At 30.2% G+C, this 15767-nt stretch overlaps 1 protein-coding gene across 1 annotated transcript; it reads left to right on the top strand.

Annotated features, from left to right (window-relative positions):
• Positions 1 to 1479: 1479 nt before the first annotated feature.
• LOC139906277 (piggyBac transposable element-derived protein 4-like) lies at positions 1480 to 2827 on the top strand. Its single transcript, XM_071890851.1, has 2 exons — positions 1480 to 1654; positions 2022 to 2827. The coding sequence occupies exons 1-2, from the start codon at positions 1480 to 1482 to the stop codon at positions 2825 to 2827; spliced, it is 981 nt and encodes a 326-aa protein (XP_071746952.1).
• The last annotated feature ends 12940 nt before the right edge of the window (positions 2828 to 15767 follow it).

Below are 15767 nucleotides of genomic sequence, written 5' to 3'. Positions count from 1 at the left end.
AATTATTCTAGTCACTGCCTTGAGGGGAGAAGGGCCACTGATTGGAGGATATTTCGAGAAATGGTCAATTATATTCTAATAATAATAACAACTATTGCGGTTTTGTTTGTAAATTAATAAGTAAAGTTGAAAAGAGGAACTTTAATTTGCTAAGTAGTAAGAGCCATAACACGACGTTACCTCGCTAACGCAAAAATACCATATGTATTTTGTTGTCAACTGTCAATTCCCTTCTCTCACTTGGTTCGTCATGGCTATTTCATAATTTGTTTTCTTTTTTATTAATAATCAAAGTAATTAGTTATTTTATACTTATGCTCCGTTTTTAAAAGAACAGAAAAACAACTTCTTGTTGATCCCTTGTCCTTCATAGAATATATATTGGGCATTTATTATTTTTATGAAGAAATTTTGGCTATCATATAGTAATACAAATTAATGGCTACGCTATTAATAGAATAAATACTTAGCAAATAATCTAATAATTTAACGAATAAAATACAATGTAGATTTAATTATTCCTAATATATTTTAAAAGTCGTGGAAAAATAATATATGGCGGTATAAGTCTGGGAGTAAATAAAAGATAATGTAGCAATTGGTATGTGTAATGTATTTCATATTTCCTTTCCCCTTGTTCTTATCTTCTTGTATTATCTTTTATGTATTAAAGTACTGTATTTTACATAGTATAAATAGTCGTGTATTTTGTAAATAAATTAGAGTATGGTTGTATTATTAAGAATACACATGATCTTATAAATAAGTGTTATATTATTACTCCACGCGATTTCTTCTCCTCATGTCTGTCGGTCATCCTGTGTCTCTCCCTCGTCAAGACGCAACAGTATGATTGATTTATTTGGCTAACTACCAGATCATTTTGGGTCTTCTTTCAATTTATTTTCAAAAGAAAGGTTGAGTCATACCATAAAAGTAACGAAGTTATGAGTCATCTTACATGTGTGTGTTTTTTGTTTTTGTTTTTTTACTTGAATTTATTATTTAAAGAAGGTTTGAATCGATTTAAATTAATAGGTTACATTCAGTTTAAGGATTAATTTCCAGTTCCAAAAGACAAATAACTGAATGATTTCTAATCAAAATCATTAACACTAGAACGACGAGGGTATCATTTTTGATATCCATTTGGGATTCAATGAAATATTGTGAGAAACTTCTTGATTGTATTTGTTTATAAGTTCATGAATTCTCCTAATTCATTTTATTAATCACAAAAAACTAAATTATAAATTAAAGTTAGTGTTCGTTTCGTTGGTACAGTGAACACTACCTAGACAGACATGGGTATCATATTTGATACCCAATCATTTCCAATAATATGTTTGTTCTACAATTGTGTATGAAGGTCAACCATGAATAAACTTCTCTAGATACGAATCGTGTACATTTTAGTATAAATATAAACGTAGATTTTTCTGAACTATCCATTCTGCTTCCACCTTTTATTGTGCAAGGATGTCCAAGGAAAAATTATCCATTGAAGAAATAAGACATTATCTTGAGTGCACATCGTACTCCGATTCAGAAGGTGAGGATTTCGAATTGGGAAAAGATGAAGAATATGTCCAACCACCTCAATCAAGTTCTTCTGATTCTGATGACTATTCTGATGTTTTTGACAAGTCTGTCGGTAAGCAATTTTCTTGAATACCATTATTAGTTTTGCTATATACTAGATGTATTTATTAACAACTGATTGGTATATTTAACATTTCAAGAAATGTCAGGGTCCAATCAAGTGACTCAATTCCCGTCTTCTAAGAAACATAAATAAACCGACTTATTAGAAGAGTCAATGTATGTTGGCAAGGATAACGCAATCTGGCACAAACAAATAGGAAATGAAGAAATTTCAGCCCGTTTTAGCCAAGAAAACATTTTGAAGGAAGTCTCAGGCCCATCATCATTTGAAAAACGTAACATCATTACAGATAAAACATTATCTCTTTTGAACTCTTGATCGATAATTATTGATCACATTGTAAAATGTACAATAGTTGATGCTCGTTCAAAACTTAAGAATGATGTATGGACAACCAGCAAACGAGAAATACTCCAACTGATTGCAATAATGTATGCCAGAGGAATCTTAGCCAAAGGGCAGCCGACAGAAGTCATTTGGTCAAGAACATTGGGGATCAATCTTTTTAGGAATACTATCCCTCACGACAAATATAAGGAATTATTGAGATATATCCGCTTTGATATTCGTTCCACAAGATCACAAAGACTTCAAAACGACAAGTTCGCCTTGATTTCAATGGTATGGGATCGATTTGTCGAAAATTGTAAGTCATCATACAGGCCAGGTGAAAATATTACAAATATTACCTTTGATGAGCAACTATTCCCAACAAAAGCTAGATATCCATTTACCCAATATATGGCTAAAAAGCCTGATAAATTTGATATAAAATTTTGGTTAGCAGTTGATGCATCGTCCAAATACTTGGTAAATGGATTTTCTTACTTGGGAAAAGATTCTCAAAGACCAGCAAATAAATTTTTATCAGAATATATCGTAATGAAGCTAATGGAACCATATTTGGATAAAGGGAGGAATGTTACAACAAATAATTTCTTTACGTCATTGTCTCTTGCAAATGAACTTCAGAAAAATAGGACGACTATTTTAGGAACTATGAATCGTGCTCGCAAGGAAATACCTTCTGAACTAAAAGCTACCAAACAAGCACTATTTTCAAGCTTAATCTTTGTAAATAGTGGCAAAACATTGACTTTTTATCAAGGGAAAAAAAAACAAAAATGTTTAAATTTTGAGCTCTGTTCACAAAAGTGTTAAAGTTTTAGATGTACGAAAAAGGTTACCAGAATCAATCCTGTATTATAATGAAACTAAGTATGGAGTTGATATTCTAGATCATATGGCAAGACTTTATTGGACCAAAATGTCGTCTCGCCGATGGCCTTTAGAAGTTTTTTATAATATTTTGGATTTTGCTGGTATAAATGCTGTTATCTTGTATAGAGAAGTGACTGGTAAGAAAATAACTCGTCGCCAGTTTTTGAATAATTTGATTACCGAACTTATTGGTGAAGATGATGAATCAAAGGATGATATAGAAGAAAATAATCAATTATTTCAATCACAATCAAACTGTTCAACTAAAAATAGAAGCTGGTGTACAGTCAATTGTACAAGAAAATCACGGCGCTTAGCAAGCAAAACCTGTTGTAAATGTAAGAAATTCGTATGCAAGCCTTATATTGGTACTGAAAAAACAATTGTAACTTGTAAAAAATGCTAATTTCTTTATATGTGTTATTATAAAAGTTATGTTTATTTTTTTAAATAAATAATAAATCTTCGGAGAAAATAAAAATTAACACATTACTTTTAATTTTATCAACCACTAACAGTTACAAATATTAAAAAAATAAATGGGTATCATTTTTGATATCCACCGTCGTTTAAGGGGAGTCGTTACTATCCGTCGTTCTAGTGTTAACAGAATCATTAGCCAGTAGCCAGCGGTCAGTTATTTTATTGGAATCCACTGCAGCACCGTGACAAATGTTTCTAATACTTGTAAGAAAACAAAGGACTTCAGAGATCCTCCTCGAGAAAGTCAATTAGGGCTAGTGTGAATAATATAGTTTCAATCAACAGGAAGCAAGACAAGGATGATGCGTTCCATACAATAAAACGCTTAAAAAAAAATTATTTTTTTGTTGTAAACGTTCCCAAAACATTTGAAAGCTGTTTAATACTCCTTGATGTCTAGATTTATCGATTTTAATAATTTAAAGGAAGTTTATAAGGCTATTTTTTAGGAAGTCGATATGCCCAATTTTGTTATAGTCATCCAGTTTTACCTTTAATCAGTCGACGACAACTCAATGACCACAATCATGATCTTAAATGTCTTTTTTTTATTCGACATTATTTTATTTTTATTTTAGAGAAATTAATATATAAAGGGGACAAGTTGGGGAATAAGTTTAATCTAAATTTCAGCTGTTAGCAAAAAGGGATGTAGATAAGAAGTTTTGGGTAAAGAAAAGAGTGGTATAAAAGAAGACAGTTAATCATCCCAACAAGGACTTAATTTTTTCCTTCCTTGTATAATATTGTTTTGGCCCATCATTCCATTATTTCATAAGATGTAAGGAAAAAAAATGAGTTGGTCTAACGTTGAATATTTTAAAAATTTTATTCAAAATAAGAACATCCATACCTAAACTGTTTTTATAGCAGCTGGATTCTTCTACACGAGCTAAATATTCAAAAAAGACGTGCCTCAGCATGAAATATATGATGGTTCCACATGTTCTCGAATCTGGGGAGGTTAAGATGTTTAGACATAAATATTCCAGCAAATTTTGAATCCTGATCCGAAACCAAAATTAGACAGATAATTGTTCAGAATTTTATGAGGAATTTCCCCAAAGTTTAGATATTAGTAAAGTAGGATCCAGATTAAAGTTACATTTTACTGATTAATGATGCCGAATCATTGGGGAATAACCAATCAATGTCGCCCCAAGATACTACGTTCGTTATAGATACTATCATTTATTAAGCTAGGATGAAGTATTAAGCAATATTTTATTATCCGAATCATCCTTGAGACATTCTTTAAGATCTATGGAAGTTCAAGTATCGAAAGCTTTTTCGGATCCAGGATACCGGATGATATAAATTTACCTAAACCGTGCACGAGCACTTCAGATCTCGATACAAAGCCTGTCCTATTTTTATTCAGAAATGCTTGTTAAGATCCAGAAAATCCATTATATCTATTTTAAGATACTTAAAAGTTCAAGTACCCCAAGACAGTTTGGGTCTTTTATCTAACATATTTTTGGGGAATATAAGTTTATTTATAACCATATCCAGGATTTTTGGATTCGGGTCCAAGACCAGTCCTATCTCTACTCACAATGCCATCAAAAATAACTAGCCTTCTTTATTTATATATTTCTTTCTCTATGGTTTGAACCAACTTTTGAATACAGATTAAATCATTTAATAGTTTGGAAAATAACATTTTGTTGTAAAATAAAGGCTACTGCAGGAAAATTCTCTAAAAATACATACAATCCTAGACATAGATTAAATGCTTTTGTGTCGTACACAACAATAAATATCTAAAAATTCAAATAATTTAAATTCTAAGGGATACGAATTACCTATTTTTATGAATAGATTTTACATTTGGATATGAATACAAATATTTTTTGAATAAGATTAACGTTTTAACTAAACAAATAATTCTTTAAAATAACATGTGGTCCATCGAAATCTGAACATTTAATAATTCAATGATAAATTAAGGTTGAGTTATTGAAATTAATTCATATGTCGATATATTAAAGTTAACAAATTATTTGCAAAATAAAACAAACCTGAGATCTTTAGCTTACGTAAATGTCGAGAAAAAGGATGCTTAAATGTGATCGACGAATTTCTATTCGCGAACTCCTAGAAATTTATTATTAGAGTAAGTCAAAAAAGAGTTTTTATTTCACTCAATAAAATGCCGAAAATTTAATAGGAGCTAGTGCCATGCTCTTGAACTATTTTCTGCTTAATAGTAGATACAGTTTTCGAACTAATTGGGTCTTATGAGGCTGTATCCTAGTTTTAACTTTATTCTACTAAAACTGCAGAATTTTGATTGCATTCTAAATTATAGTGCTTAGCAAATGTTTACTGTTTTAGGTGCCCCTCAGACTTGTGAATACTGAGGTATGCAATAATAACATATATTTTAAGAAAATTGCCTTTTTATAAGTATTTTGAACCAACCTCGCACATTGGGCAATGTGCTTTAGAGAAATTATACTATTTAACTTAATGTGCGTACATTCGATTCACGATCACTCCTAGAAAAAATATTATGCATTTTTAATTCAATGACAATTCCTAGGTCACATAGATTAATTGTTTTATTATAAAGTTTATTTATAATTAATGGATAAAGCTCCATCTGATCAATTTAAAGATAATTTAAAAATCAATCTATTGAAATTTCAAATTGTAATAAATAAAAATGTAATCTCAAGCTAGTCAACCGGCAAAGATAATATCTTGGTTACATCCCTTTAACTTTATAACTGTTCAAAAATATATATTTTTTTGAATTTTGATATGTTTCTAGAATTTTTCCCAGGTATTAAGATGTAAGAAGCTCAAACATCATTTTTGTAGGAATATAAATATGTTGTATACCCTTTCTCATCAGCCTTAAAAAATTTCCAAAATGCCTTTTTTGATGATTTTGCGTTGTTTATTGTCAAAAAGTAAAGATAAACACACTATTGAATGCAAAAAAAAAAAAAACATAACACTAAAATTTAAGCATTTTTGAATAATACTGTTTATTAACTTTTTATCAAAGTATCAAAACTTCCCAGTACAATGAAGGTAAAGAGAAACATCTAGGTGCGTGGGATGCAGTACAAAAATTGTATACTCCCATGTATCAATGTTATTTTTTCTTATATTAAGTCATTTTTTGGGGAAAATAAATAAATATTTTCGAAAGATTGTGCACTTACCTCAATTTCTTATTAAAAAATATTTTTCTAATACGTATTTGAGAATCAAAATTATATATATTTTGTTACACTTCTATAAAAAAAAGTAAAAATCACAAAATAATGATTATTTTCGTTTAATTTTTTGAAGACATTTTTTTCGACAATCAAATCATTAACTATTTTTTTTCTAAAAAATGATTTTTAAGCTTCTCACATCCTAAAACATGAGGGAAAATGCGGAAACACTCAAAAAGTATATAAAAGTCTACTTTCCAACTCCAAAACATAGAGTATTAGTTCTTGGATATGGTTCTGGTTACGGGACTGAGTCGAAATATTCATATTAGTTATATATTTTTCGAGTTTTGTAAATCAACGACCAGAACAGGAAGTTTATAAGGCTATTTTTTAGGAAGTCGATATGCCCAATTTTGTTATAGTCATCCAAAAAAGTTTTACCTTTAATCAGTCGACGACAACTCAATGACCACAATCATGATCTTAAATGTCTTTTTTTATTCGACATTATTTTTACCGGCAGATCATATTTTTTACAACTCTAATGATAACAGTTTTGGAAAGAAGAAAAAAATACGAAAAATTTAACACAAGAGTAAATGCTACGAATTTAAAACTCTTGATATGGCAATACCTTCTCTATTTATGGGGCCAACAAATTTTCAATCTCTACATAGTCATTATAATTTATGTTAAAGGTATATTCAAAAAATGATTTATGGTACAACCTAATTTATTCAACAAAAAAAATCTTAGTAACTAATTGATTCCTAAGGTTAAGGCTGTGAACTCGAATGAAAAGCATCATATTGTATTAATTTTAGTATCATGTATTAAGTCATATTTTTAAAAAGTACATTCATTTTATTTATTTCGGGATAATCATAGAAGATTTATATTTTTCATTTCTAAATTGATGACAACAAGCACTGCATTCACTTGATGTGATCACATTACATGTACATACATATAATGCAAAATTATTTGCATATATAACGATGATAAAACCTTATTAGTAGGTATATGAAAGGATACTAAATTACATTTAAAAAGCATAGAACAAATGATATTTATTGATGATGTATGGGAAATCAATACAATAAAAGTTGATTTTTAGATAAATTTGAATCGGCTACTCACTCAAGTAATATACATAGATTTAAATAAGACAGAATGGCCTGATTTTGTACACACTTAGAGGAGTACTCACAAGATTTTGTGAGGGTGTGAGAGGCTAGCTCAAAACTCAAAACTTTACAGGGCTACCCAAAATGGAGGCCTTGACAAGTGTTGAAAATCAGTTGTATTTTTGGAGTTGGCAAATTGACTGCGTAAGGGCAGTTCATTAGTATGCAGACGACACATCAACCAGACCAGTTTTCTCCGAAACTTCCTTTTCAAATTTTTGGAAAACTAAATATAAGCTTTGTAATTTGTTCAGTGTGTGATTCGTCTTAATTTGCTTCTCTGATATAAATTAGAATAAGTAATTACTCCTTGGATCACTAACAAACCTATAGTGTTCTTGCTAGATCCTATTCATAAATGAATTTTCACTGTCCATGGCTTCCACCACCGAAGGAGTCAACTCAATTCTTCCATCTAAAAGAATTCAGGAGATTAGGTCATCTTTCCAACACTTCTTCTCAAACTCGTTTCTCATCTCTTTCAACAACTTCTACTGTGCTCTTCTAATCTTATTTTTGACAATGGTTTTAATTGGGGTATCCTCCATGATGACTCCAGCGTCAATGCATGTTTGAGGAGTTTGTCCTCCTCCGAAATTTATAAATATAAGTCCGGCTCACTTCAGTTTCCTCCTTTCCTCTCTACTTTATTAGGACTTTTAAATACTCTTCTGTGAGTTTTAGCATTTGAACGATATTATTTGTTTTGTTCGTAGTCCAGTCTTCTAATTTTTTATTGATAAATTTTCCCTTTGAATTTGGGTTTTATATTTCCTTATTACCAACAAACAAATAAATAAGATATGTTTCTCTTGTTGACTGACTTAATTACTCTCAAGAAGGAAATAAATAAATCAAAATCTCCTACTTCATGATGAGTTGAGATGTGTGAATTTCAAGAAAGAAAAAATAAATCAAATAAGATATAACAACCGGGGGCATGGCGTTACGCGTTAGAGGGTCATGGTGCAGGGTCATAAATACATATACAACTGACTATATAATTATTTATATTAAGAAATTTGGCTATCACATAAGTAGTATTGCAAATGGATAGCTACGTTTTTAATATAATATTATAATACATTTGAATACTGTATAGGATTTTAATATCATGAAATATATTTAAGCAATCAATTTTAAAAATTGTAGATATATAATTTGACAATGATAGTTTAGGAATACTTAAGAGATGAATACAAGTTGTTATGATTTACTTATTTGGCTCACTACCAAATGATTTAGGACCCTTTTTTCTGTTTATTTTTGAAGAAATGGTTTAGCAATGCAATAAAGGTATTGTTAACGTGGTATGCTTTATAGCCTTTAAAATGTTGTACATTTCATATATCTCTTAAAGTAGTGTATTTTTTTTTACCCTCTTTTATAACCATTGTTTTACTCTCATGAGGTAACTTAGGGTATAAATACATCAAATACTACGCATTATATTATGAGCTCTGTAATGCTATGATTCATTTTAAACTTTTTAATATCATGTGTAGATTATTTACCTGAGGATTAAAGAATTAAATCAATTATAAATGTAATTTGTCAGAATTTTTTCTATATATAAAATTTACTATTTACATGCTTTTTACTTACTTATATCCACATGATCGATTATAGAGAAATAAGTTTACATGAAATTTATTATTAATAATGATTAACAGAAAATAAGAGCGTTAATCGCTATGATTGAAACTAATGTTAAATCAAACCAAAAAATATATAATAAATTATTTGATTAGAGATTTTCATATAATTTCCAACCTTGTCAGTTTACAAAGCTAAAGAAAATTTGACTGTATCCACTAATCCCTCTCTTTTTCTATATATATATATTTCATGGAAGTATGCATAATATATATTTTTCAAAACTGCCCTTTCACTAACTAATTGAAAGTGGCATCGTTTGAATGGGATATGTATTTATTCATGACTAAAAATTATAAGTTTATCTTTTTTAAATGATCATCAGCTTCAAAACTGGATGTGATCCACATAGTATTATATGTGCTGGACTTACATTGTATTTACAGGATAAACCCGTTGTGGTGCTGTTGCAAATAGATCCCGTAGGGTTTTACACGATAAAAAAAACCTATTTCTTTCATTTTCGTTCACCTACATTTTCGAACCATATCAAATAAAATATTAAAACGGCATACATAAAAAGTAAAAATTAATTCACAGAAATACCGTAAAAGACAATTAAACGTACAAAACGTATAAATATATGAATCCAATTGTGTAAGATATCTCGCTTAAGGAAAATGAAATTATCCGTAAGAGTATCCCTTGTGTGTATGTATTAATATTTTAAATTTATCTGTTTAAAAACAAGTTTAACAAATTACTACAAGTGAAATATAACTCTCTCTATCTCGGACAGAAAAAAATCCAAATACTTAATCTCTCACACTTTTCCCCCAATTTTCATAAAGTTAAAAAAAATATTTATAAAAAAATGCACATTAATTTTCTGCAAAAAAAATAAATAAATTTTTTTACATATAAAATTACAAACATAAAATTAAAATAGTAGACAGACGGAAATAATGCAAATAGTTCAGCACACAATAGCAGCTTGTTACCTCTAGAGCAACACTACAGGGAACTAAGGGGATGCACCTAGCACATTGCCCAATGTGCTAGGTTGGTTCAAAATACTTATAAAAAGGCAATTTTCTTAAAATATATGTTATTATTGCATACCTCAGTATTCACAAGTCTGAGGGGCACCTAAAACAGTAAACATTTGCTAAGCACTATAATTTAGAATGCAATCAAAATTCTGCAGTTTTAGTAGAATAAAGTTAAAACTAGGATACAGCCTCATAAGACCCAATTAGTTCGAAAACTGTATCTACTATTAAGCAGAAAATAGTTCAAGAGCATGGCACTAGCTCCTATTAAATTTTCGGCATTTTATTGAGTGAAATAAAAACTCTTTTTTGACTTACTCTAATAATAAATTTCTAGGAGTTCGCGAATAGAAATTCGTCGATCACATTTAAGCATCCTTTTTCTCGACATTTACGTAAGCTAAAGATCTCAGGTTTGTTTTATTTTGCAAATAATTTGTTAACTTTAATATATCGACATATGAATTAATTTCAATAACTCAACCTTAATTTATCATTGAATTATTAAATGTTCAGATTTCGATGGACCACATGTTATTTTAAAGAATTATTTGTTTAGTTAAAACGTTAATCTTATTCAAAAATATTTGTATTCATATCCAAATGTAAAATCTATTCATAAAAATAGGTAATTCGTATCCCTTAGAATTTAAATTATTTGAATTTTTAGATATTTATTGTTGTGTACGACACAAAAGCATTTAATCTATGTCTAGGATTGTATGTATTTTTAGAGAATTTTCCTGCAGTAGCCTTTATTTTACAACAAAATGTTATTTTCCAAACTATTAAATGATTTAATCTGTATTCAAAAGTTGGTTCAAACCATAGAGAAAGAAATATATAAATAAAGAAGGCTAGTTATTTTTGATGGCATTGTGAGTAGAGATAGGACTGGTCTTGGACCCGAATCCAAAAATCCTGGATATGGTTATAAATAAACTTATATTCCCCAAAAATATGTTAGATAAAAGACCCAAACTGTCTTGGGGTACTTGAACTTTTAAGTATCTTAAAATAGATATAATGGATTTTCTGGATCTTAACAAGCATTTCTGAATAAAAATAGGACAGGCTTTGTATCGAGATCTGAAGTGCTCGTGCACGGTTTAGGTAAATTTATATCATCCGGTATCCTGGATCCGAAAAAGCTTTCGATACTTGAACTTCCATAGATCTTAAAGAATGTCTCAAGGATGATTCGGATAATAAAATATTGCTTAATACTTCATCCTAGCTTAATAAATGATAGTATCTATAACGAACGTAGTATCTTGGGGCGACATTGATTGGTTATTCCCCAATGATTCGGCATCATTAATCAGTAAAATGTAACTTTAATCTGGATCCTACTTTACTAATATCTAAACTTTGGGGAAATTCCTCATAAAATTCTGAACAATTATCTGTCTAATTTTGGTTTCGGATCAGGATTCAAAATTTGCTGGAATATTTATGTCTAAACATCTTAACCTCCCCAGATTCGAGAACATGTGGAACCATCATATATTTCATGCTGAGGCACGTCTTTTTGAATATTTAGCTCGTGTAGAAGAATCCAGCTGCTATAAAAACAGTTTAGGTATGGATGTTCTTATTTTGAATAAAATTTTTAAAATATTCAACGTTAGACCAACTCATTTTTTTTTTTCCTTACATCTTATGAAATAATGGAATGATGGGCCAAAACAATATTATACAAGGAAGGAAAAAATTAAGTCCTTGTTGGGATGATTAACTGTCTTCTTTTATACCACTCTTTTCTTTACCCAAAACTTCTTATCTACATCCCTTTTTGCTAACAGCTGAAATTTAGATTAAACTTATTCCCCAACTTGTCCCCTTTATATATTAATTTCTCTAAAATAAAAATAAAATAATGTCGAATAAAAAAAGACATTTAAGATCATGATTGTGGTCATTGAGTTGTCGTCGACTGATTAAAGGTAAAACTGGATGACTATAACAAAATTGGGCATATCGACTTCCTAAAAAATAGCCTTATAAACTTCCTTTAAATTATTAAAATCGATAAATCTAGACATCAAGGAGTATTAAACAGCTTTCAAATGTTTTGGGAACGTTTACAACAAAAAAATAATTATGTAAGACATAATATAAAAAATGCATAATCCACCATAATTTTGGAACAAATTGAGATACATTTTGCAATCTACCGACGTTCTAATCTAGTTGGCTTTTTTAATCGTCGGAGTGGCTAACTTTTTACTTTAAGAAAATGAAAACCATATTTGATGGTCACCTATTACATTCTGATCATTTAATGAATATTTGAGTGCATTAAGGGGATTTGTTTTTTGTACATATATTATAATGTTTTAATCTTTTAATGCCCTCAAAATTTTAAAATATGCAAATGAAAACTTAAATTTATTTGTATTTAGATTGCTTCACTGATTATGTTTCAGTTACTAAACTTTTAATTATGTATAACTCTATAATCACCAATGATATTATACGCATACACCTTAACATTTACAAATTATGCAAAATATGTATTATTACTACATAGGATTATACTAACAGGAAGGAAACCAAAGGGACAATAATATGATTAAAGAATTGAGCAATTCTATCACCTTACAAAAAGGATATAATATGACTTCACATTTTGTTCTTCAAACATTAAATATCACAGGTGGAACACTCATTTTGTACAAATTAAATCAATCCAACAAAGGAATTGATCTTTGAGTGGATAATCCAAAACTAATCAAAGTTTTTGCATTTGTCATTTGAATTCCGAAATATCTGGGACTAATATCGTTTAGAGTCATTCTTTACCCCAAAAAAAAATAAATTAAAGTAGGATTTATAAACCTTATGTAAAAGTGTTTGTATCGATTATGTATCTTGTTATTTACAATTAGTAGAGGATTTAAATATTTCAAAGTTTGATCACTTAAAAAATACAAAATGAAACAAAAATCCTTGAAAATGCATTTTTTTTTTTTTTTTAATTCTTTTGAATATTTTTCTATAATATTTTAGATATTCCTATCACCTTTTACTATCAATAAGTTATGAGGGTCTAAAGAAGAGTGTCGTTTTTGATAGCCGGTGTTCATAAATAATAAGTACGCAATGCTCAATGGACAACGTGGTCAGGAGAAATTATTCTCTTGAACTCAATATGTGTAGGTTTGTGCACGGTTCATTCCTAGAGAAAGAAATAAGCTCTATGTATATGGACTTAAAAAAAGATTTTTAGGTTAGATGGAGTAAATGTAATAATACTATAATGTTTACTTATACCTACTCAGTGCAATCCATTTGACCAATTAAAGGAACACTAAACAAATAAAAAAAGAAGTCAATCATTCTTTCAAACTTCGATAATAATTCCAAGTTCCGAATTATATTTTAACACAGAATCTAATGTAGCATCATTCCGCAAAAAAGAATGAAATAGGTTTCTTAAACTAAGAGACGAAGTAGTGTTGACTTTAGTAGGAATGGGCATACGGTTTTCCATGAAAGAGTTCAGGATTGATTCTTAAATATAGAGACAATGAGTCAAGAGGTGACAAGTACACGGATCTTGAATTGATCCTATGTATTTGTCCGCTCAAGGATCCTTCTCTCCAAGGAAATATTTGACCCAGGCAGTGAGGAAAGAATAAGGACGCTCCCTTGAACGGAATCTGACATTGGAGAAAAAAGATGAAGGAGTTTGAACCAGATATCCCAATGAAACCATTGGGAGGATGTGGATCTATATATGTGAATGCTTGTCAGGAAGATCGATTCTATGAAATCCCTCTGAACACACTGTCTTTGTAAATCTCCAGTTCTTTTATCTCACATCCCTCCTTTTCTTGATTAATAGTCAGCAGAATTCCAAGCCATAGCTGCTAGTAACTATAAGTTGAGCGAGTGAAAAAGAAGTTGTCAGCTCCCATTATATAGTCCCAGTCTTATTTATTACTTATTTCTTTTAAATATTGAACATAAATATTTATTCACCTATTCAGCCGTTGCTTCATGAGCATACCCGAGCAGAAAAAAATACAACTCGAGTACATTCAAATACTAAAAAATCATGACAAAATAGTCTTTGATACCCCACTTTCTGTCATCGCTTGGAGAAGAGTAAGCCCTTGTTGTACTATTAAAAGTACAAATTGATGATCGACAGGGCCGTCACTCCTGTTTATGAATTTACTAGATAAGGAGTGGGATATATAACTTCGTTATGAATAATTATATAGCAATCCATATTATATTCTGTAAAATAATGTAAGAATATATTGTTAGTTAATTAAGGAACATCAAAACTATCATGCCACGGGATAGTCGAATGTCTTTAGAAAGCATACAATGTAGGGCAGCAAAACGTTTACTGTTAATTAATGTTTATTTTCTCATTACTATAAAAGGTTTAGTGATTTTTTATTCGTTTTCCGTAGTCTTTTTTACATAAACAAACTATACTAATCATTTAGTAATTTAATCATGAGGGAGCAACAAGCAAAAATGAAGCTCATCTTATATCTCCTAGATGCCAGAGTTGATGTGATGAAGAGTATGGATATTATTAAGTGTTATAGGAGCCTGGTTTTAAAGTTGGCCAAGAGGAAAAAAATGAAAAAGACCTCTCCAAGCTGTCATGAAGTGGAGGTAATAACATAAAGAGGTATACGAAGCTCTTGTTAAGTTTGGAGAAGAATAAGAACGGCTTCTTTGTGGCTCCTAGGACCCTCAGGAGAGGTCTAATGGTTTTACTACGCCAAATATCTGGCCCAAACAATGGTCCTTACCGTTGTGGCCTCTGATGGAAAGAAAAATCATCCGTTCGTTTTTCAAGGCTGGACAGAAAATTGGACAGATGCCTACTATAAGGTGGTTAAATATACCATCTACTGAACTCTGGACACCCCCTCACACGTCTGCCATGTGGCAAAAATTCTGCACAGAAAAAATGGCTCGACTCTAGTCCAAGGAGATATGGCTCCGTTCCTCACCAGATTTGACCCCTTGGACTTTTCTATGTGGGGCACTTTGGAGAGGAAACCAAAAGGACAAAACTCGCTGAAGTCTTCCATACTGGCTGCAAGGGATAACTTTTCAGAGGAGTTTGTCATCAACTCCTGTATGGCCTTCAAACGACGTGTTAAGACTGTTATTGATAATGAAGGTGGCTATATTGAGTTAAAAAGTTTTACAAAAACCTTGTCCACTAGTTTTATTAACATTTTTTTTTTACCTATTATTGGAAATATAAAATTATTGATGTATATCTAAATCCATCTCTCGAGTTCACGTTCGGCAACCTACTCTGTATATAAGCATCGTAAGCTGAGACCTGAGATATAATTTTACAATATTTTTCTAGCACTAATGCTACTGAAATTGTGAAGGG

Source organism: Lepeophtheirus salmonis, chromosome 9 (genome assembly GCF_016086655.4).
Source record: "Lepeophtheirus salmonis chromosome 9, UVic_Lsal_1.4, whole genome shotgun sequence".
NCBI lineage: Eukaryota > Metazoa > Arthropoda > Copepoda > Siphonostomatoida > Caligidae > Lepeophtheirus > Lepeophtheirus salmonis.
Note: the sequence above shows the minus strand (reverse complement) of the source record. Positions and strands in the feature narration are given on the sequence as shown.